The 22073-nt window shown below is 35.7% G+C and overlaps 1 protein-coding gene across 6 annotated transcripts in view; it reads right to left on the bottom strand.

Annotated features, from left to right (window-relative positions):
• Window positions 1-1532: 1532 nt before the first annotated feature.
• Window positions 1533-22073, bottom strand: part of SMARCA1 (SNF2 related chromatin remodeling ATPase 1) — a 63818-nt gene continuing 43277 nt past the window's right edge. For 2 of the 6 annotated variants that reach the window (XM_087829295.1, XM_087829298.1), the window contains 5 exons: window positions 20594-20726; window positions 17367-17485; window positions 17040-17252; window positions 3089-3230; window positions 1533-2076 (listed from right to left, as the gene is read on the bottom strand). In XM_087829295.1, the coding sequence (XP_087685421.1) occupies window positions 3096-3230; window positions 17040-17252; window positions 17367-17485; window positions 20594-20726 (600 nt within the window). In that variant the 3' untranslated portion in view covers window positions 1533-2076; window positions 3089-3095. The remainder of the gene's footprint in view (window positions 2077-3088; window positions 3231-17039; window positions 17253-17366; window positions 17486-20593; window positions 20727-22073) is intronic. The other 4 variants (XM_087829293.1, XM_087829294.1, XM_087829297.1 and 1 more) reach the window with 3 other exon arrangements.

The raw sequence follows: 22073 nt of genomic DNA, 5'->3' as shown, positions 1-22073 counted from the left end.
TGAAGTATCACTTTGCTTACCTCTGCCTCCTTTGTGGGCCTCACAGAAAGAGCAGTTAAGCCAAGGACGAATTTGGGTATCTCTGGGTCCCCTGATCTAATATTATCTTAATCACATCTCTTACTAGCACCCTAATTTCACCCCAACCTCCAATAAAGTACAAGAGTCTAACTCCTAATAGTGGACACAGTAAAAGGTACCCAATCAGGAACATCTGAGTAAGAAATAAGAAATCTGGACAATGAATAAAAACTTGGAAAATCTAGCAGATAGTGGGCTGTCATTCTAGAAGATCTATTCCTGTGTCAGAACCTTTAAGAGAAGACTGAAGATGCCAAAGATGCTGGCTTGCACTCAGAGCTACCCAAGATGTGCCCTTGGTACACTAAATAGAATCTGATAAGAAATGCAAAAGATCTTCATAGGGGGAGGGAGCAATTCTTTATTGGTCCAAACCTTGTTTTGATAACTAACACCACTGTCCTACATTTCCAGATTTTCTTATTTGTTGTGTGTTTCACATTAGATTGTGATCTATTTTATCTGTTCCCTTATAAACTAACTTTCACTTTAATTACATACTAACAGTTTCATGTGACAGACCCAGGTTCTTTCCTGAACAGACAGCCTCTGCAGCAGAGGCAAGAAAGTAAAACATTCCATTTGTTCCCTTGCATTTGCCAGCCTACTTGCACATACACAGGACCACATGACTAGTCTTGGACAGTGAAATATAAGTGGATGTGACATGTGTTACTTCTGGGCTGATTCAATAAAATGCCTACATGAGATTCTCCAGTGTCTCTTTTTCTCTTACAACAGTGGCTCAACAGGCCACGTGTCCCAGATGGTGCAGCTATAAAAGAGTGGAGTCTCAGTCAGCCTGGAACCTTGAGTGACTGTGTAGAGCAGATCCCCTCCCACTCTCACATCTCTCTCACCAGCAATGGGATCTGTGGTGCGAGCAAGAAATTAACTCTTGGTATGTAAAACTTGTGACACTTTGAGATTGTTTGTTATCTGAACATAATTGTATTCCTATAGAAGACAGCCCCCCTTCTTCTGCACACATAATGCTTAGTTCATACTTGTAACTTAGTCATTAATAAATCGATGTGTTAAACCCATACTCCTCTGAACTGGCTCTATTGGACATGAAATCACGTACAAGTCAGCAAGCAAAGCTTTAACTTTCAACCAAATACATAGTAGTGAGCAATACAATTCAGTAAACACAAATATTTTGTACTGCACAAAAAACAGGAAATAATTAAATTTCTTATAGACATTTCTTTATTATATTTTCCCACTTGAATATTTAGAGAATAATTTAAATGTGATTCATACTGACAGCAAGCACAGTATCAAATATTAAGTTTTTTTTAATATTTTTCTGTTCTCACCCTTGATTCCTTTAGGAAAAAAATATTTAGATGACCTCAAAGAAACAATTATTATGCTAATCACAGTATGCAGTAACACAACAATCCCATACTCAATAGAAAAGAAAGCAACAAAGAAGTGAAAAAGTCTTTCTCCTCAAATCATTTTAATTCTTTTTTCCACAGCCATATAAATTTAAAGTATGAAACAACGATAATACAGCTATAGAATCTAGGTTCTCTTCCAAAGCAGCGGCATATAAAACATAGAAAAGCTAAAACCTCAGCACAAGCTTCAAGAGAACAAGGACTGAGAAGATTCTGATGAGGACATGAAATGCACGAGATACAGTACACAAAAATACTAGAATGCATAAAATATAAAGCTACACATTTCAAGTAGAAAGCATTGTAAAATATATAAAATATGCAGGAAATCAAAACGAAAAAGATTTTTCTTAGAGTACCATGAATACACTGGAACTGGTAATTAGCATTTGAAGATGGGAACCAGAAAATAGCAGTTTCCCATTTAAAACTTTATTTCTAGGCTTTAGGGTTTCACCTTCTTGACATCCTTCTTTCCAGAGCTCTCAGTAGCTGACTCTGCTTTTCTTTTCTGTGACTAAAATGGAAACAGATTTAATGTTCTGCTCCAATATGGACATTTTTAAATGGCCCAACAATGTTAAATCTAGGATGTAAATGCATTAAAAAAAAATTTTAACATGAATATTCACTCAAATGTTATACTCACAGTTAATGTTCTACATAGCCCAACAAACTATGTAACCCACTGTAAAGTAACTTTCAAAGATGTTTCTTTTTAAGAAAAGACATAAAATACGCATCAAAAATAGTCATCAAGTGTCTACTTACACATGGTACTATAAATGTACTCTGTTAAAGAACTACTTAATACTTAAAAGTTTTCTGTGCAAAATGTTATTAATGAGTGTATTCTTTTTAAAAACTGTATGATAGATGTTAAAATACCACATTTCATGTGTTCTATGATGCACATTTCCTTCCCATGTTAGCATCTCTGAAATCAGAATGCATCTTACAATTGATGACAAGTTATAGCTACTCAGCAACAGTTTTCTCAGTGGTACATAAAACAATGCTGTGTCTTAGAGTAGAAGGCATCTCAGACTTGATGAAATATGGTAGTTTACATAACCACACTCAAATAACATGATCATTAAAGACTATTTTAAATTGTAGCTATACAAGGCAACCTGACTGGATTAAAATCAAGTCATCTTATTATTCAACAGTTAACTTATTAGCAAGTAAACCAAGTAAAGCTTTGCTATCTGCTCAAAGTTCTCTTTTGCACTCATAGTTCCACAAAGATAAGAAAACTTATTTGATCAAATCAGAACTCCCTGTTTCAATTTCAGCCCCATCCCATTCCCAATCCCCCTCCTCCTACTTCCCACAACTCTAGTCTCGATTCGAAGGATTTTACTTGCATTATATTTTTGCTTAAAGTCATGAGGAATTTTTTAAAATACTGAGCCCTGTTACTAGGGAGTTCCTAACTATATGTTCTATAAACAAATAGGAAACGTGATTGTAGTGTAATTTTTTTTCTGTCAAAAACAAATTAGCAATTCATAAAACCAGTTTTTATAATAGGCATCACTATGGCATTAAACATAATATAGGCATTTTAATTATGTAAAAAAAATGGGATCTACCTAAAAGTTAGGAAAATGCTGAAAATTTTACCATTGGAGTTTTAGTTGCACGTTTCTTCTTTTCTGCTCTCTCTCTTTCCTCAATTTCCATATTTTCTTTCTCAATCAATGAAATCAGAGTATTACAGCGTCTCTGGAACTCCTAAACCAAACAATTAAAGATTTTTAATTTCTGTAACCCAGGAATAATCTATAAAGAGTGATAATTCTTTAATTGTATCATTTCTGTGGTAGAGATTTCTGAAGTTGGTATTCTTCAGAACAATATTCATATGGGATATTAATAGATTCCATCAGAAATATGGGGAAGGAGTAAATATCATTCAGTAGGTGAATGAGTAAACAAACTGTGGTATGTCTGTACCATGAAGTACTACTTGGCAATAAAAAGGAAATAAGTCTTGGTACATACAACAATCTAGATGAACCTCAAGGGAATTATGCTGAATGAAAAAGGCCAATCTCAAAAGGTTATATACATATATAAATTTATATAACATTCTTTTTTTTTTAAAGAGAGAGAATTTTTGTTACTGTTTGGGAAGAATTTTTTTATTGTTCAAGAATATATAACATTCTTGAAATGACAAAAGTTTAGAAATGGAGAACATATCAATGGTTGCCAGGTGCTAGGGAAAGGGGGATTGTGGGTGTGGCTATAAAGGGCTAGCATGAGGAAGTCTTGGGATGGTGCTGGTTACATGAATCTACATGTGATAAAAACTGCACTGATCTACATTTACATGCGTGCGTGCACACACACGGTGCAGGTATAACCGATGAAATCTGAATAAGCTCTGCGGATTGTACTAATGTCGATTCCCTAGTCAGGACATTGTACTACAGTTATGCAAGATGTTACCATCAGGGAAGACTGGGTGACGGGGGCATGGGAACTCCCTGTACATTTCTTTACAACTTCCTGTGAATCTACGAATATTTCAAAATAAAAAGTTAAAATCATATAAAAAAATAAGGGAATAACTTATTGCCAAAAGAAGTTTCGGAAGTACTCGCTTTACAAAAGTGGAACAGATTGCTAGAGTACAGGGCTCCTCAGAGCATTCAAGTTTCTGACAAGCACTGTCCACTGCTAGGTGAGAGACATAGGATGCAAGCAGCTCCCAACACTCTTCAACTAATGGACTCTCTTCTCACAGAACATCTTGTGGGATCCGAGTTCTGAGGAGCACATCTCAGGAAACACTGCTGTATTTAATTTGGAGCAAACAATAGCTGAAAAGATTTTGCATTAACCTTGCCACTGCCTATATTTCATTGCCAGCAAATCAATGCAACCAACTATAAACAGTTTTTATGAATGTATGGTGAGCATCAAACATGAGATTCATTAATATGGACACTCATATATATTAACCCTGTATACTTTGCTGTATTTTAAAGGTAAATAATAGTTTAATATTAAAAAGTAAATAACATTTGAAAATATGATTCCTTTTCTGTATAAGCAAAAATGTCTGAGAGCAGAGTGGAGGGAGTCAGCAGGGGAAAAGGGGGACATCTGTAATACTTTCAACAATAAAGATTAAAAAAAAATACAAAATAGCTAAATATTCAAATGAAAATGTATGTTTATAAACAAAATCCCAACCAAAAAATGATCAAAGTACAAGAATAGAAAACTAAAAATTAAAATGTCCAAATACTTTTAAAGTTTTCACTCAAACTAATGATCAAAGAAATGCCAAGTAAAACAATGCCATCTTTATCAAATTAGCAATGACACGTGCATGCATGTATGTGTGGTATGTGTATCCAGTGTCAACATCTCCACATTGTGACTGGAGGTAGGGCCTGTAGGAGGTAATGAAAGTTAAATGACGTCAGAAAGGTGGCCCTAATACCATAGGACTTGTGTTCTTATAAGAGGAAGAGATGCCCAGAGATCTCTCTCTAAATATACTCCAACAGAGAAAGGACCTGGTGAGAACACAATGAGAAGGTGCCATCTACAGGCCAGGGAGGAAGGTCTCAGCAGAAACCAACCCTGCTAGCACCTTGATCTTGGATTTCCAGTCTCCAAAACTGAGAAATTTCTGTTTAAACCACCTGCAGACTAACACATTACCTTTCTAGAAAGCAATACAGGAATATCAATAAAGCATCTTAAAAATGTCATACCTTTTGAACCAACAAGTCCACTCCTAGAAACTTAATGTAAGGAAATAGGAACTCTATACAAATATTTACAAAAGAATGTTTACAGCAGTGTTATTTTTAGCAGGAAAATACTGGGGACTAAATTTTTGGTTATTGAAAATACACAAACATGTCTTATTATATACATATATACAGAGAAATAGCTGAAAGAATATTAACTACAGTGTTACTTGTGGTTAACAGCAGGTATCTCTGAGAGTAGGACCAATGATAACTTATATTTTCTTCTTTATATTTGACTTTATTTTCCAAATTTTCTGCAATGAACTTTTAGGTATTAGGAAATCTGTAACATTTTTTAAGAAATGGAAAATTGATTTTTAAAGACAGTTTTATCTGTCGAAATAAAAGCCAGAAAAATGGCAAACAACATAGAAAATGTTACATACAAAAATACTATCAAGTATGCAAGCATTTTCTACTCTCTAAAATTCAAGCCCAAAAGGAGGCAGAAAACCAAAGATAATCTAGCCAGGAAACTTCCTCATTAACAAGTTATTGTTTAAAAATAACCCTGCAAAACACTGGTACATTCAAGTCTCTTCTGCATATACAATTACCCAAAGTGAAATAATTTAGGAAAACTAACACTGAAATTTTCCTTACTTACCAAAACAATACTGGTACCTTTAATATGCAGACCCAATACTCTTCATAGCTTCATTCGATAACACACATACAAATTAAACAGCATGTTATTCAGTCTGTCTATTACAGAAAGGCTAAGTTGACCCTGATGAGGTTTGATTGTTGGTTTCTAGGAGACTAGATGGAGTCTTTAGTTGAAGCTGATCCTTGAATCATTAAGCTACACCCTCTGGCTGTTATTATTCTCAATAAATAACAGTTGCCTGTGACTGCAGATATCTTTAGCTAGATACTGACGGTTCATATGGGCGATTCAGGAAAGAACTAATACTTTTGAGACAGTCTCATACGCAGAGGAGTATCTCAAAACGATTATAAATAAACAATATAATAAATTCTCACCTCCATTCCTCTTAACCTGTCACTAACTACTCCAGACAGAGCAAAACAATCTAACTCACTAGAGAAAAGCACCAAGGAACAGGGGAGTATGAAGGGTGCTTTCTTTGCATGTGTATTGTCTAGCTCTGTAGAGATACCAATTCCATTAAAAAAATATTTTTTTTTGGAGAGAGAGGAAGGGAGAGGGAGAGAGAGAAACATCGCTGTGAGAGTGAAACATCGATTGAGCCTGCAACCCGGGCATGTGCCCTGACGGGAAATGGAACTGGCAACCTTTTGGTTCCCGGGACAAAGTCCAACCAACTGAGCCACACCGGCCAGGGCCTAACCCCATTTCTTATTCACATGCTTAAACAGGTGGTATCATAAAGAGAACACCTTCTAAAACCAGAAATTACGAGGAGAAAGGCCAGATTTCCAATAAAACAGTATTGTACTTTTAAAATAACTAAGTGACTATAAAATGACTATGAGAAATTTCATGACGTCAAAAGAACTTTCATCTTATATAATTTTTCCTTTCATTTATATATTCTCCTAAGGTTTTATAGCTATCTTCCTATTTTCCTGGGGTTACAGGAAGTGGTTCGTGTGGTCTCAAACTGTTTCTCCAATTCTACAGTCTAATTATCTCTTTCATGCTGGATTTAGGAATGAAGTTGGAGGGAGAAAAATAGCTCACCAGAGGGAGAGGAGATGCTAAACCAATAAATACAACACACAAGTGACAAATGGAAACTGTTCTGCAATGTTAACAGCTGTGGCAAAAGAAGAAAGTCTACTGTGTTAACGCATGTGTGGAAATGCTGGATTTTGAAAAGGTTAAACGAGTTTCTTCGTAGCAGCACTTCTCAGAGCATTTCACATTCTAATGTAGATTGGAAGTGTCCAGGGCAGGAAGTCAGTATCCGAACTCCGCAAATCTATTTGAACACGGAACCCTTCTTCTGCATAGCATCTGTTTGCACATCCTAGAGCAATGTTTGGTAGAAACTAACTGGGGAAATGTTGTGCGGTGTAAGAATGATGGCTAGGGCTAAGTTTGGATCAAAGTACAAAAACACCTAGAAACAAAGAACAAAGAACTAAGAAATTTTACTTAATTCAGTTGACAAAAGGATCTCACTGATGATTTGTAAGCTGGAGTAGTGATGTAATCAAAGGCGTATTTTGGTATTCAAAAATCTTCCCTTGATACAGATGCTCAATAGTGAGAGTTCACAAAATTATAGACTCTCAAGGTTAGAAAGGGCCTTTGAAACCCACTCGAGTTGGTGCTTGAATCCTTTCTCCTAGGTCCTTGTTAATTTGTTGTCCAGCATGTCTGATTCTTCCAATGATGGGGTACTCTCTACCTCCCAAGGCTCTCTAGTCTACCTTGTGACAAGTTTAAAATGTTCCCTTATACAAAGTTAAAATTTCCTACCTTATAGTTTCCAACAATTAGTTCTAGGTATAACTTATATATATGTGTATATATATAATTGCTTTCAGAAAGAGGAAGGGAGAGAGATAGAAACATTAATGATGAGAGAGAATCATCAATTGACTGCCTCCTGCACGCCTTCTACCAGGGACTGAGCCCAAAACCCGGGCATGTGCCCTGACTGGGAATCGAACTGCAATCTCCTGGATCATAGGTTGATGCTGAACCACTGAGCCACACCGGCTGGGCAGTTCTAAGTATAACTTTTATAGTTATAGAAAATAAGCTGATTCCCCTCTTCTGTATGACAGTACGTCAGATGTTACAAGACAGCTATCATGCTTCCATCACAATCACCAACACAACCCCCAAATATCCCTCGTTTAGGCTAAAGAGCCTCTCCCTTTACCCATCCTTCATTTAACACTTTTCTTAAAGGGCTGTTTAACAATTACATCTACCCTTGGCTATATTATTTCTTTCCACCTGTCTTACAAATTCTTTTAAAACAGAGGTCAGAACATCTTTTCTGTGAAGAGCCAGACAGTAGGTATTTTCACCTTTGCAGACCACATAGTCTCTGTCACAACTACTTAGCTCTGCCATATAAGGATAAAAGCAACAGTAGACAGTGTATGAATGAATGAGTGTGGCTGTGCTCCAGGAAAACCTTACTAACAGGTACTAAAATTTGAATTCTGTATTTATTTTCACATGTCATAAAATAGTCTTCTCTTGATTTTCTTTCAACCATTTGAAAATATACAAATCATTCTTGGCTTGCACGCCATACAAAAACAGGTGGTGGGCCGCAGTTTGCCAGCCTATTTTAAAATGCAGACTTTAGATTTACCTAAACAAATTTTACTGCCTCAGTTTTCCATACCTTCTTAATTATGATGCTACTCACTGCAAAGTCACCCGAGTTTCAACTTTTGAATACTAAGATATGTCTCTCTACCTTTATTTAATAAATGATGGAATGTTTGCAGTGAGCAGCACTGCCCCTTAGTGTGCACAGTAAACATCAGTCAGGCTGGCACCAAGTTAAAATATCATTTTCCCCAATGCTCAGCTTCAAAGCATCAATTCAAAAGGCACCAAAAGCATCAGAGTCTTGAAGTGACTTATTGAAAGAGATTAAAGAAGCTCCACATCATATTTCCTACGTACTAAAATCCTAGACACTTAGGCCTACCTAAGTCTAAATTACAGAAGGCCTGTGCCCGTTATGGTTCAAAGTCAAGAGCAGGTGAATGAGCAAGGGCAAAAAAACGAAGCTGCACTCCACATTTTTGTCTCCAAATTTTTAGGTAGTTCTTTAAAGCCAGAATTTCCTTCTACAGTTCTTAGTAAAACAAAATGGGTATGTTTTCACCTTTGCTCTTTTATAAACTCCCCATGCTTATACTTTCCCCCCAGAATCGATATCTTCAACTATACACTCTGTGGTATATTTCCCAGGTCCTTTGCCACCTTGGGACCTCTATCATAATAACAAAAGGCAATGGTATTCTAGCTTTTTTTTTAAATCCTCATTCAGGGTTATTTTTCCATTGCTTTTCAGAGAGAGTGCAAGGGAGGGAGAGAAACATCGATGTGAGAGAGACACATCGATTGGTTGCCTCCTGGGATTGAGCCTAGGTAGGTGCCCTTGGCCAGAATTGAACCCAGGACCCTTCAGTCCATGGGCCAATGCTCTAACGGCTGAGCCAAACCGGCCAGGGCAACGGTATTCTATACTAAATCTCAGGGCCCAAGTACACTGGCAGTTAACTGAGAGTTAATATTCTAATAAATATGTCATACATTTCTTAAAAACAAGTGTTAAATGTTATGATGCTTTTACTTAACTGCTGCTGCTTCAACATTGTTACTTATAAAATGTTATGTCACCTCCTTGCAAGGTAACACATTACATATAAATACCTAAAACAGACTCCTGTTAGTGCATTTATTGTGCTTCAGATTGTTAGAACAGTTCTGCCTTAAATCAAACACTATAGTTACTAATAAAACACATGATATTTACGACTAACTATTCAAACTTATGAATAATTAAAAGCTACAGGGATGAGAGCCAAATAAAGTTTAGCATTAGAAAAAGGTACATGAAAAGAACTCAGCCTCATCGGTACATTTCTTCACATTTCATCCAAATCTGTAGGAGTCTACAAGACAGAACCAAACTGAAGCACGAAAGTCCCATGCTCACCTATTCACCGAATGCCTACTTTGGGCAGGGTACTCTGTTGGTCCCTTTGACATAACCAGTTGCACTTAAAAATTAAGAGAGCAGTAATATAAAATGTCTCTGGGGCAGATGGTGATGAATTAGCTAAGGTAAAAAGCAAAAAGATGAGGAACGGAGAAAAGATAGAGATAAATTTGGGGATTTATCAGCCCATAGCTGGTAGTAGAGAAAGACATTTGCCCACTTACACAGAACAGTATTTCTTCTTGTACCCATTGGGACAGTATGGATGGACCTGGAGAATATTATGCTAAGTGAAATAAGCCAGGCAGAGAAAGACAAACAGCACATGATCTCGCTTATACGTGGCATCTAAAGAACTTAATAAACTAATGAACAGAATAGATTCAATGACATGGAAGCATAGATGAGGCTGACAAATGTCAGAGGGATGGAGGAGGGCGGGTGGGTGGAGAGGGAGAGAGTAACCAAAGAATTTATATGCATCTATGCACAACCCAAGGACAGGACAATGGTGGGGAGAGGACTGGGGAAGGGGGTGGGACAGGGTGGAATGGGTCATTGGGGAGAAAAAGGGACATCTGTAATATTTTAAACCAAAAAAAAATTTTTTTAAATGTAAATCTGATCATGTCATTAACCTGTTAAAATCTTTCAGTGATTCCCCACTTCCTAGAGACTAAATACCAAACACTTCAATATAGCGAACAGGGCCCTTTGTAATTTGGCTGCCAATTATTTTTTCAGTTCCCAGTATTCCCTACTCACACCCTGCCATACCAACCTACTTGCAGTCTCTGAACATGCTCTGCTTGTTTAGACCTTTACACACGCTGTTTCCACAACCTGAATGGAGTCCCCATGGCCAACTCCTTTTAGTGCTTTAAGACTTGGTTCCAAGAAGGACCTCTTCTGTGAAACTAGTCCTCAGATCTAAGCCTCAAGGCCAAGATAAACACTACCTCCTCTGTACACATACATTCCTATATAGGACCTTTGCAGAATTAAGGCTGAAAATGGACATTTTGATCTTTTAAGTGCATGAGTTAGTAATATATCCCTGCGAGCATAACTATATTGCGTTTTTAACATTTTAATAATTCTATGGTCAAGAAGAACCCATCAACACATTTTACAGTTGACCAGTTTTACCAATAATGTATTAATTCATATTTCTCACATTTCATTAGTAATGTAATACTCTAAAATATCAATGTTAGTTGTTATCATACAATTAACTACTGGCATGTAAACCCAAAAATTGTGATTGGCCTGCTTTATGAAATTTTCTAGACCATGCTGCATAAGCAACAAGCTAAAGTATTACTGCGACTACAGAATAAGTTGGAAATTTGTGAATTTGACTTTTATTTTTCTAAAGTCCCGATGAAGAAAATCCTTCTCTGACTGTGATGAACTAATAACCTCATTAACACTTTTTATCACTGATAAACCTATAAAAGAAAAGCAAGCTAATAAAAAGCTATAGTGATAAATTCTAAAAAGTACTTTTTCTCCAATTGTAATGAGGGATTTCATTTTCTTGATTTTAAATAAGGAACACTTTCATTAATAATACGTTGATTTTAAAAAAAACAGTAATATCATGAAAATTTTATTACACTGTATACAGCAGTATGCGATTCTCTCTCTGAGATGCTATCAGAAAAAAATCATTTCAACTACTACAAAAGGCACAGTAATTGTAATAACTAATTACTAATACTTGGATTCAACTCCAAGGCGCATAGCCACAGGCAATGTGCATATAGCTCCTTTAGCTGGCTAGGACAGGGAAGGAAAAAGCTCCCCTGAAGTTAAAAGGCAAGAACTTTCTTCTACTAAAATTAAGAGTGAAAGCAACCCAGCAAAGGATACAATAAGTGGTTATATCAAGAAATGTTCTTTATCTCAGAGAGTTAAATTCTGCTTGTCTCCAAAAAGTACTGATTAAGCATTGGGTACTTTCCACATGTCCTTTCCACTAAACTGATTACTGTGCTAGATCTTTTTGGACCTCTCAGATTCTTCTCAAATCTCCCAGTCACGTTAGTCGATCAGTAAATGAACAGAAATAGTACCTGACATCCATTCCCTAAAAGGAATGGCAAAAAAATTAATGAGCTAATGTTGATAAAGGGACTGGCAAGCACTATATATAAGGTATTATATAAATATGAAGTATTATTATTTCTTCTTAGAGTTATTTGGTAAAAGAGTAGGGCTATTCATATGCTCTAAGTTTCAAAATCTAAATTTATCATATCCTTCCTAGTTGATGTAGTTCAACAGAGACTGATTACTTCAAGACCACAGAAGTTTTCAGAGAAAGAAATCACAGTCTTTTTAGCACAGAGAAATGAGGCTAAAACTCATTTTTTTCTTTTGTATAGCAAGAATTTTTAAATGGAGTAGAGCCTCAAAGAAATCTCCAACCTTTAGCTGGTATCCAAAGTGAGGTGTATTTAGAAGTGGAGGTACACAGCTTCAAGCACTTTCAGACTGTTATTTAAGTCAGAAGCCATTAATTCAGTGCTTTGAGATCTCAGAATAAAATAGAACTACCAAGGTGTCTACTTTTTTTCTAAGTATTTCCATGCTACTCGTTTGTATCTCTGGGAAAGAAGAGAGGCATCTTCAAGCAAGGGTATATTTTTAAAGACAGCTTCTTTAGTAAGCTAAGTTTAAACTTTAAGCATTAATAAGATTTTAACTGGAACACAGTGACACACATAATGCATCAAATCATAGCCTCTGTATTTCTAAGATGGGAGTTTTCAATGAAACAAATTATTTTAACTTTGGAAATCACAACTGTCTCTTTCAATCTTCCTGGATTGTGAGTGTGACTCACTATACAAGAATAATTATTTAAAATGAAGGGGCAAACAGAGCATCTAGGGATATTAATAATCTATTTCTTTTTCATTTTATTTTAATTTTTTTCAATTAGTTTACATACAATATTACTTTGTATTTGTTTTGGGTGTACACCATAGTGGTTAGATAATCATATACTTTAAAGTGTCCCCCTGATATCTCCAGTACCCACCTGGCACTGTATATAGTTATTACAATATTATTGACTATGTTCCCTGTGCTGTACTTTACATGCCCGTGACTATTTTGTAACGGCCGATCTGTACTTCTCAGACCCTTCACCTCTTTCACCCAGTCTTCCAATCCTCCTCCCCTTTGGCAACCATCAGTCTATTCTCTGTATCTATGAATGTTTTTATTTTATTTTGTTCCTTAGATTCCACATATAAGTGAAATCATATGGTATTCATCTTTCTCTGACTTATTTCACTTCCCTAATGGTTGATACTATCATAAAATATTCCAAAAAAGATGGTCCAAATATATGCATATTTTAAAATATACTACCTGTACTCTAATTCCAGATATATAAGCAAAAATGATCCATTACCCAGAAGGAAAATAAAAATATGACAGAAAAGTTAACAAACAAAACACTTTGTATTACAAGCTTTAAATATGAAATAAACTATTATATATATTTTAAAGATTTGATAGAAATCATAAATTGCATCTTCCAGAAGGTAATTAAGGACAGAGATGTCTTCATTTTCAAAAGACAAAATGAAGGTTTCATCTTTTAATTACCTATATAGTTAATATCTGATCTTTGGAAAATATACCTTAGAGATTTAAATATCTTGGTAAAGAAAGAGGTAAATGTTTTGTGGAAAGAAGATGGAGGGAAAAGATTCTTTACAAGGGAGTTCAGAGACATCTAGTGGTTGTTAATAATATACTTGATATTTTCTTGGAAAATGAAATAAGGTTATATGGTTCTATAGTCATGTTCATATTACAAAAAATAAAAGATTTTCCTTGCACTTCTGAATCTATTTCATTCTACTGCTTTTGTTTAATGATTCCAGAAACTGAAAACAGCATTAAACTCTTAACCATTTTTTTAAAGAGTAAAATATCACTGAAATAATACTCAAAAATTCAGCAAAAGTTCCACCACATAAAAAGCATGTATGATATAAAATATGATTCACCGAAAAATGCAGGTAGACATTTGCCTTTTACAAGTTGTTGATGCTGCTCTAAATTAAATTGTTAAATGTATAATACTCCAAATGGCTAAAATTTTAAATATAAGAGGTACAAACTTCCAATTATAAAATAAATAAACCATGGGGATGTAATGTACAGCATAGTGACTACAGTCAATAATATTGTAGCCCTGGCCAGTGTGGCTCAGTTGGTTGGGTGTCATCCGTGCTCTGAAGGGTTGCTGGTTGGATTCCAGGTCAGGGCACATGCCTGTGCTATGGGCTCGATCCCCAGTAGGGGGCGTGCAGGAGGCAGTCCATAGATGTTTCACTATAACATTGATGTTTCTCTCTCTCTTGCCCCCCTTTCTTTCTCTTTCCCTTTCCCTTTCTCTCTCTCTAAAAATCAATTTAAAAAATCCTTTTGAAAAATAATAAAAATATTGTAATGCATACTTAGAAGTTGCCAAGAGATTAAATCGTAAAAGTTCTCACCACAAGAAAAAATTTTCTAACTCTATATGCTGACAAATGGTAACTAGACTTATTGTGGTGATCATTTGGCAGTGTATACAAATATCAAATTGTTATGTTATATACCTGAAATGAATATGTTACACGTCAATTATAATTCAAAAAAATGCATGGCTTTTGAAAGGAGTTCTCTGCTAAACATGGTCACAGATGTACTGAGCTAGAAGGTACCTTAAAAGGCCAAGTAGCTCACTGCCAAAGCCTTCAGGCAATCAAAATAGAATCTCATTTTCAAATCTAATAGAAAAGCTATTCTACATTGTTCTTCAATAACCTATGTCAATGATCCAAAGAACCCTGTCAAACAACTCTTCCCTACATCCAACCTTAGCCCTTCATGCTACAGATTAATTCTTATCTTTTAAAATTCTTTTCACAGTACTTTCTGCTGCATCTTATTAACACATGCACCTCTTCAGAGTCTTTTGAACAAGTACAGCACTTTACATTTCTTCCTACTAAATGTCATGCTGTAAGAGCCAACAGATCCATCATTCCAATTTCTCTATTTGCTTTTGGATCCTGGCTTGATTCAAAGAACTTGCTAGCTCTCCCAGCATTACATATTCCATAAACTTCATAGGCACATTCTAATAACAATCCAAGAGAACACTCTAAATTTGTGTTAAAGTTTTAAGGAATATCTTATCTTATAAAGCATCTACCAAATTTAGCATCTTTAATATAGCAACTCAGATTCCTTTCTTTTCTTTTTATTCAACCTAAATTGAAAACACAAAATCAAACAAAATCTTTGCACCCCTATGAACCTTTGGCCAAGAAAATATTAATGGTAGATAGCAACTACTAAAAAAAAATTTCAATGTTTGGATTGTTAGTTTCTGATTACTTTTAATTTTTAGGCTGTCTAGAGCTATTTTTTTTTAATTTTTAAAATGTATCTTTATTGATTTCAGAGAGAGGAAAGGACAGGGAGAGAGAGAGAGAGAAACATCAATGATGACAGTCATCGATCGGCTGCCTCCTGCACGCGCCCCACTGGGGATCGAGTCTGCAGCCCAGGCATGTGCCCTAACCAGGAATCGAACCACGATCGCCTGGATCCCAGGTTGACGCTCAACCGCTGAGCCATGACCGGCCAGGCGAGCTATTTTTGTTTTAATTACTTCAGCTGACAAAAGACTGATGATATCCACATTAAAAATGTGTTTCATTTATTTCAGTATCATCAGAACACTGCTAAGCAGCACTAGAATTTAAAAGAAACACAATTCACATTAGAAAGTACCAGAGTAAATAACAGGCAGCTAAAATAAAAATCTCTCTGCTATTTAATTATTCTTTGTCTCATAATATTTTTATAAAGACTCAACTTTGGCAACAATTCCGTCCCATACACACAGCCTCAAGTATCACCTGCCTAATTACTAAGGGGAAAGTATACTAAAGTGGAGAGCTCTTGTGGTCAACATATTAACCAAGTAATCAAACTTAGCAACCCCAAAAGAGACAACCTGACATCATGTGCCTCCTGATGTGACACAATCAGAAGTACATACATTTTATGTAGCATTCTTGCCAAAAATGCATAACCTAAATCTAACAATGAGCAAACAAAAAGTTGTAGACTAAGAGACTAAAGAGCCCTGGCCAGTGTGGCTCAGTTGGTTGGAGCATCATTCCATAATCTGAAGGATCATGAGTTTGATTCCCGGTCAGGGCACATACCCAAGTTGCAGGTTCGATCCCTGGTCAGGGTGCATACAGGAGGCAACTGATCAATCTTTCTCTCTCTGTCTTTCTCCTCCCCCCTTCCCTCTCTCAAATCAATAAAAACATATTCTTGGATGAGGATTTTTTTTAAAAAAGAAAGAGCTTGGCTGGCGTGGCACAGAGGTTGAGCATCGACCTACGATTCAGGGGATCACGGTTCGATTCCCAGTCTGGGCACATGCCTGGGTTGCAGGCTCAATCCCCAGCAGGGTGCGTGCAGGAGGCAACCGATCAATCACTCTCATCATTGATGTTTCTACCTGCCTCTCTCCCTCTCCCTGCCCCTCCCTGTCTCTGAAATCAATAAAAATTTTTTTTTTTTTTAAAAAGAGAGAGACTAAGACTCAAGAGCCAACTGTAATATGTGAACTTTGACTGGAGCATCAAGTTTAAACAACAGCTATGAATGACACTTTTAGGACAACTGGAAATTTTCTACATGGACTGTATACTGGATAACATTACTGAATCAATGTTAAACTTTTCAGGTACGATAATGATATTGTGGTTATATAAGAAAAAGACCTTATTTTTAGATGAATACTGAGGTATTTAGAGGTGAATGCTAATGATGTGTGCAACTTACTTTCAAGAGGTTTGGAAATAGAGACATGTATATTTATACATATAAAATACAGATATGTATTTCTGAATTCAAAATATAGATTCTACATGTATATATAGATCATGTGTATGTATAAGAATAGATACACATATATGGGTAAGGGGAAAAGCCAATATGGCAAATGTTAACAATTAGAGAATCTAAGTGAAGGATATAGAATATTTGAAATTTTCAAAATAAAAGTTGGAAGAAATAAGTAAGAAAGGAATACATACCATGGCAGTTCTAGACTTGATAAACCAGTCAAATCTAAACTGAGGAGCATTCCGTACACACTGTCTTAATTCTTCATACACGTTTTCTCTGTCAAAGCCCATTTTGTGTAACATACAAATCAAGAATCTATCTTCCTCCTCAGTATAGTTCTTTCCTTTGCTGGTTCCATACTGAATACGTAGCTGATGAAATGGAGCCTTGTATCTAGCAATCTGTGGATTTAAACAAATTAGTGCTTTAACTAAATGTGCAATAATAAGTCAAAGTTAATCACCATATCAATTAAAAGAACCTAATAATAATTGTACAATTATGAACTACAGTACTTTGGCATCCAGGGCTTTCTTGATACTGATCCTTCGTTGAATTCTCGCTTCACCGCGTTCAATTTGAGCCATAATTTTCTCAATGTCCTGTAATTCATTGCAACGTTCCCAAAATACAGCTGAAAAACAGAGTTATTACTTTAGAATACTATCATCTTGAGAAAATGAATCCACGAACTATAGAATAAAGAATTAACAAAAAAGGATACAGTAAAATTGTTTAAAATTAAGATTCAGATTCATCTGTATATAATATGTTCAATCATGCCCGGCCGGGCGTGGCTCAGCGGTTGAGCATCGACCTAGGATCCTAGGAGATAGAGGTTCGACTCCCGGTCAGGGCACATGCCCGGGTTGCGGGCTCGATCCCCAATGACTCATCATTGGTGTTTCTATCTCTTTCTCCCTCTGCTGCCCTCTCTCTGAAACCAATAAAGATATATATATATATATAAAAAAAATGTTCAATCATTAAATACCCTAACTTTTCATTTAAAAGTAAGACCATCATCCAAGTTTTAAGTTAATGGGTTTCCTTTCATGAAACATTATGGCATTTAAAAAAATATGTTTTTTATTTATTTCAAAGAGAGGAAGAGGGAAAGAAAGAGAGAGAGAAATAACAATGATTATAGAGAGTCACTATCAGCTGCCTCCTGCACACCCCTACTGGGAATCAAGCCCACAACCCAGGCATGTGCCCTGAATGGGAATCGAACTGTGACCTTCTGCTTCATAGGTCAACACTCAACCACTGAGCCACACTGGCTGGGCCATTATGGCATTTAAATTACCCATCCCAAATAACAGGATTTCAAGATACTACAAATACTGATTTAAGCTATGTTTTTATTCAAACATGATACAGAAGGGATCAAACACATAAAGTAAAACAGGAGAGAGGGTGACCACATTAACTTAAGAGAACATAGCTTCCTAGCAAGCAAAAGCAAAAAGAAAACCATTATCAACAGATCATTCAAACTTCCTATGAAGCAGCAATTTCTACTGAAACCATTGCTTCGCCTTTGGAATCACTCGCTGATCTTACAATGTTTCCAATGACCTGTAGCTTATTTTTAAAACTTATTTGGAGTAGCCTTTTCTCTAAAAAATAAAAACACAAAGTCACCATAATTTTATAAATGAGCTAAATAATCTGGCTGCATTAATATGCATGAATATAACTTCAGTGAAAAGCCTTTTTAATGACATTCTCTCAAATTTTTCATTTTTAGAGCCTATCAAGAAAGGAATGTTGCCCTGGCCAGTGTGGCTTGGTTGGTTGGAGCATTGTCCCATACACCAAAGGTCATGGGTTTGATTCCTGGTCAAGGCATATACCCAGGTTGCGGGTTCCATCCCCAGTCGGACTGCTTATGGGAGGCAACTGATCAATGTTTCTCTCTCACATCAATGTCTCCCTCTCCTCTCTCTCCCCCTCTCCTCCTCCCCTTTCCTCTCTCCCTCTAAAAATCAATGAAAATATATCCTCAGGTGAAGATTTTAAGAAAAAGAACGTTAGCACTCTCTTATTTTTATAAGCACCTGCATTAATTTATTCATTCTCCCACTTATTCATTCAACACATATTTAAATGCCTGCTACGTATAAGATACTCAGAAACAGCTAATTGTACACACTTCTTCTCTTATTGTAACCAACTACATAAACCCATTCTAATCTCCCCACCCTCTGACAGACCCCCAATTAAGCTGTCTTGAGTGAGTCATGCCAACAGGCTTGGTGTAAAATTTGAGGGAACATCTGACATGATATCTTTTTGAATCACTTGTTTCCTTGCAACTTCATATACACTGTTGCTATTTATTTATGTTCATTTTTTTAATTTATCTTTATTGTTGAAAGAATTACAGATATCCTCTTTTTCCCCACTGACCCCTTCTACCCACCCCCACCCCTCGCCCCAGGCCTTCCCCACATTATTGTATGTGTCCATGGATTATGCATCTATACCCATAACTTCTTTGGCTGATGCTATTTTGAAGAAAATTCTACCTCAGGAAATCACTCTGTACATATCCTTTTACACTCTTTTCATTCAACTCCTGCTCTTAAAATTTCTTTCTCATCTATTTTCCCCCCCTCTAAGACCCCAAATGCCCTAAACTTATGTGATAAAGCTTAAGAGTAACAGAAATGTTATGCTGGTATCTAGGAAAAAAGGAAGTTCATAAACTTGATTTATATTTTATGAAATAAAAATGCAATATAATCAACCTCTAAAGTCCTTGGTAACCACCAGAAGTCCCTTTCATATTTCCGAAAGGAAAAAAATGTATTCCCTAATTAAATGTGGATTTCTTCAAGCACTGGCACAAGAGATAACTTAAGAGCTGTCCTAGCTTGTAGTCATCCTTGATATATTTATTAATATTGTACTGTTTCCTCCCTACAGAATTTGAATTGTTAAACTGAGTAGGATTTGAAGACTAGCATAGAAACCTCAACCTACTTTGTAACAGTATTTCTATAGGGAAAAATGTGCTAGATTCTAAACAGCTAATATTCAGACTAAATTTGAGAGCTCAACCTATTTGAAAGTTAGAAACTTCCTATTCTACATATAGACAATGTCTTAGACATCATTGCCTATTTTTAATAATATTTTTTCAGAAGCCTGAGGTTGAATATACTGTGGCATGGGAATTGTCTAGGCCAGAGACACAGCTGAGTGAGAGAGAGACATGATTCTAGGATAGATCAACAGATTTTTTTCAAGTGGTCTTTTCAGATCTATCGCACCTTGCTTGGAGTTAATGGAACCCACTTGACCCGCCTGGAGTTGACTGGAACCCTGACAGTGCCTGAGGACTTAAAGGGACCTAATAGGAATTCTCTACTTCAAGGATGACATAGAAAGACACTAATTCAATGTGCTGAACCTGAAGTCTCGGACTTAACCAGGAGAAGACCAAATGCCAGAGGTGGGAAAGTGGGAAACTTACTTTGTCAGTGTTCATCCAGTAGCCTTGTTTCATCGTGGCTTCACTTGGCTCTACTAGCTAACTACTAGGGACAATGGCAGTCACTTTGTTTTGATAAATCTTAAAATCTTTTCATAGAAATACAGTTATATTTTATACTCTCGCCTGTACTTTATTCATAGAAGTTTACAAGATCTCTGAACTATGGCACAGTTAAATTGACACTGACGAAATGAGTAAGGTTACAATTAAACCCCACATTTGAAGTTCTGTACAAACCTGAATACTCCATGACCTCCTCAGGGGACTTGCCCTCCACCTCTCGAGCTATATTATCAATGTCATCTCTTCCATACTTCTCATTAGCTTTAATAAACTGGTTAAAATCTCGCTTAGTCCAGTTTGTGAATCCCTGTGAACAAAAAATTAAGCATCATCAGTCAAGGTTAAATTAACAAATCCATTTGTTGTTCTATTGACTTCTATACAATGATACATTAAAACAGTTTAAAAGACTTAAAGTGTTTCTCCTCATAAAATCCAAGGTTTTTTTATGTTGGAATTAAAAGTTGAGGGTTCTTTATAAAAAGAACTGCTTTTCTAGCATGAAGAGAATGTACTTCTCGCCAAGTACTAAAAACTGAGTTATAGTTTCAAGATATTGTGTAGTTTTTTAATCCCATATTTTATAGATGCCTACTACAGTAAAATACAAATGCATTAAAATAAAAATACTAATATAAATCCTGAAGTCCTGCTATTACAGAACTCCAATGGTTTTTTTCACAGCTATGTTCCCATGTAAATTAAGGGAGGAATATGAATGTATTAAATCAGAAAAACATGGAGACAAAAAGCAGAAAAAAATGTGCAGCTCTTTATGTCATTCCAAACACATAAGTAATTTCTTTCAAAATTGTATTCCTAAATATAACTCCTATAAACAGAATTTTATTGGGCCTGCTCAATTTCTTTACTGAAAGATAGACCAGTTTAACCAATCAGTGTTTTAAAAATCTTTGGTATTATTAGCATACCATTGTGAAGTCATGAGACCAACACACATAAATGTGATATCCTTGACAGTGCCAAACTCTATCCCTAGCCTTTAGTTGATAAAGATGTCAGATTACCTCACATGTTTTCCTTTGGACCATGAGTTTTTAAACATTCAGCCAATTGCAACTGTATTTTAAACTAAACTTTATGACTTCCAGGCATTCGGCTAAAAAGCTTATGAACATAATTTGTAAAAATGCATTCAATGAAATTACATGTCATAACAAAGAAAAGACCTATATAGTAAAGAAGATATAATAAAAACTATCTTTCAATAATTAATGTGGAAACTTCCTAGCACTGTGCCTTGCATCTTGTTCCAACACATTTGCTAATAAATAAATAAATCTTGCTGGCAACTTTTTATGCTAAGGTGATACCATTCAGAATACATTTTGTTTATTTCGCAAGGGTCTTTTATGCTATAACTTTTCTATTTTCTACAGATTATTTTGGAAGTATGACACTCATAAAACTTATTAAAGCAACAATGACCGGAAAACATTAATATTTGGTTAAAATGGAAATGTTCCCTATTTAGAAACTATTAGCTTTTAATTATATGATTACCTTTAAAAGTTTCAAAAATCTCTCAAGTTGTACTCAAGTTCTTTCCAAGAAAGGATAAAAGGCATTTTGAGAATTATGAAATTATTCCATAAATAAAATATTAGTAAAGTAGTATTTCAAAGGACAGTTC

This window comes from Miniopterus natalensis, chromosome X, assembly GCF_054644295.1.
Source record: "Miniopterus natalensis isolate mMinNat1 chromosome X, mMinNat1.hap1, whole genome shotgun sequence".
Classification (NCBI taxonomy): domain Eukaryota; kingdom Metazoa; phylum Chordata; class Mammalia; order Chiroptera; family Miniopteridae; genus Miniopterus; species Miniopterus natalensis.
This window is presented reverse-complemented; position numbering and strand designations above follow the sequence as displayed.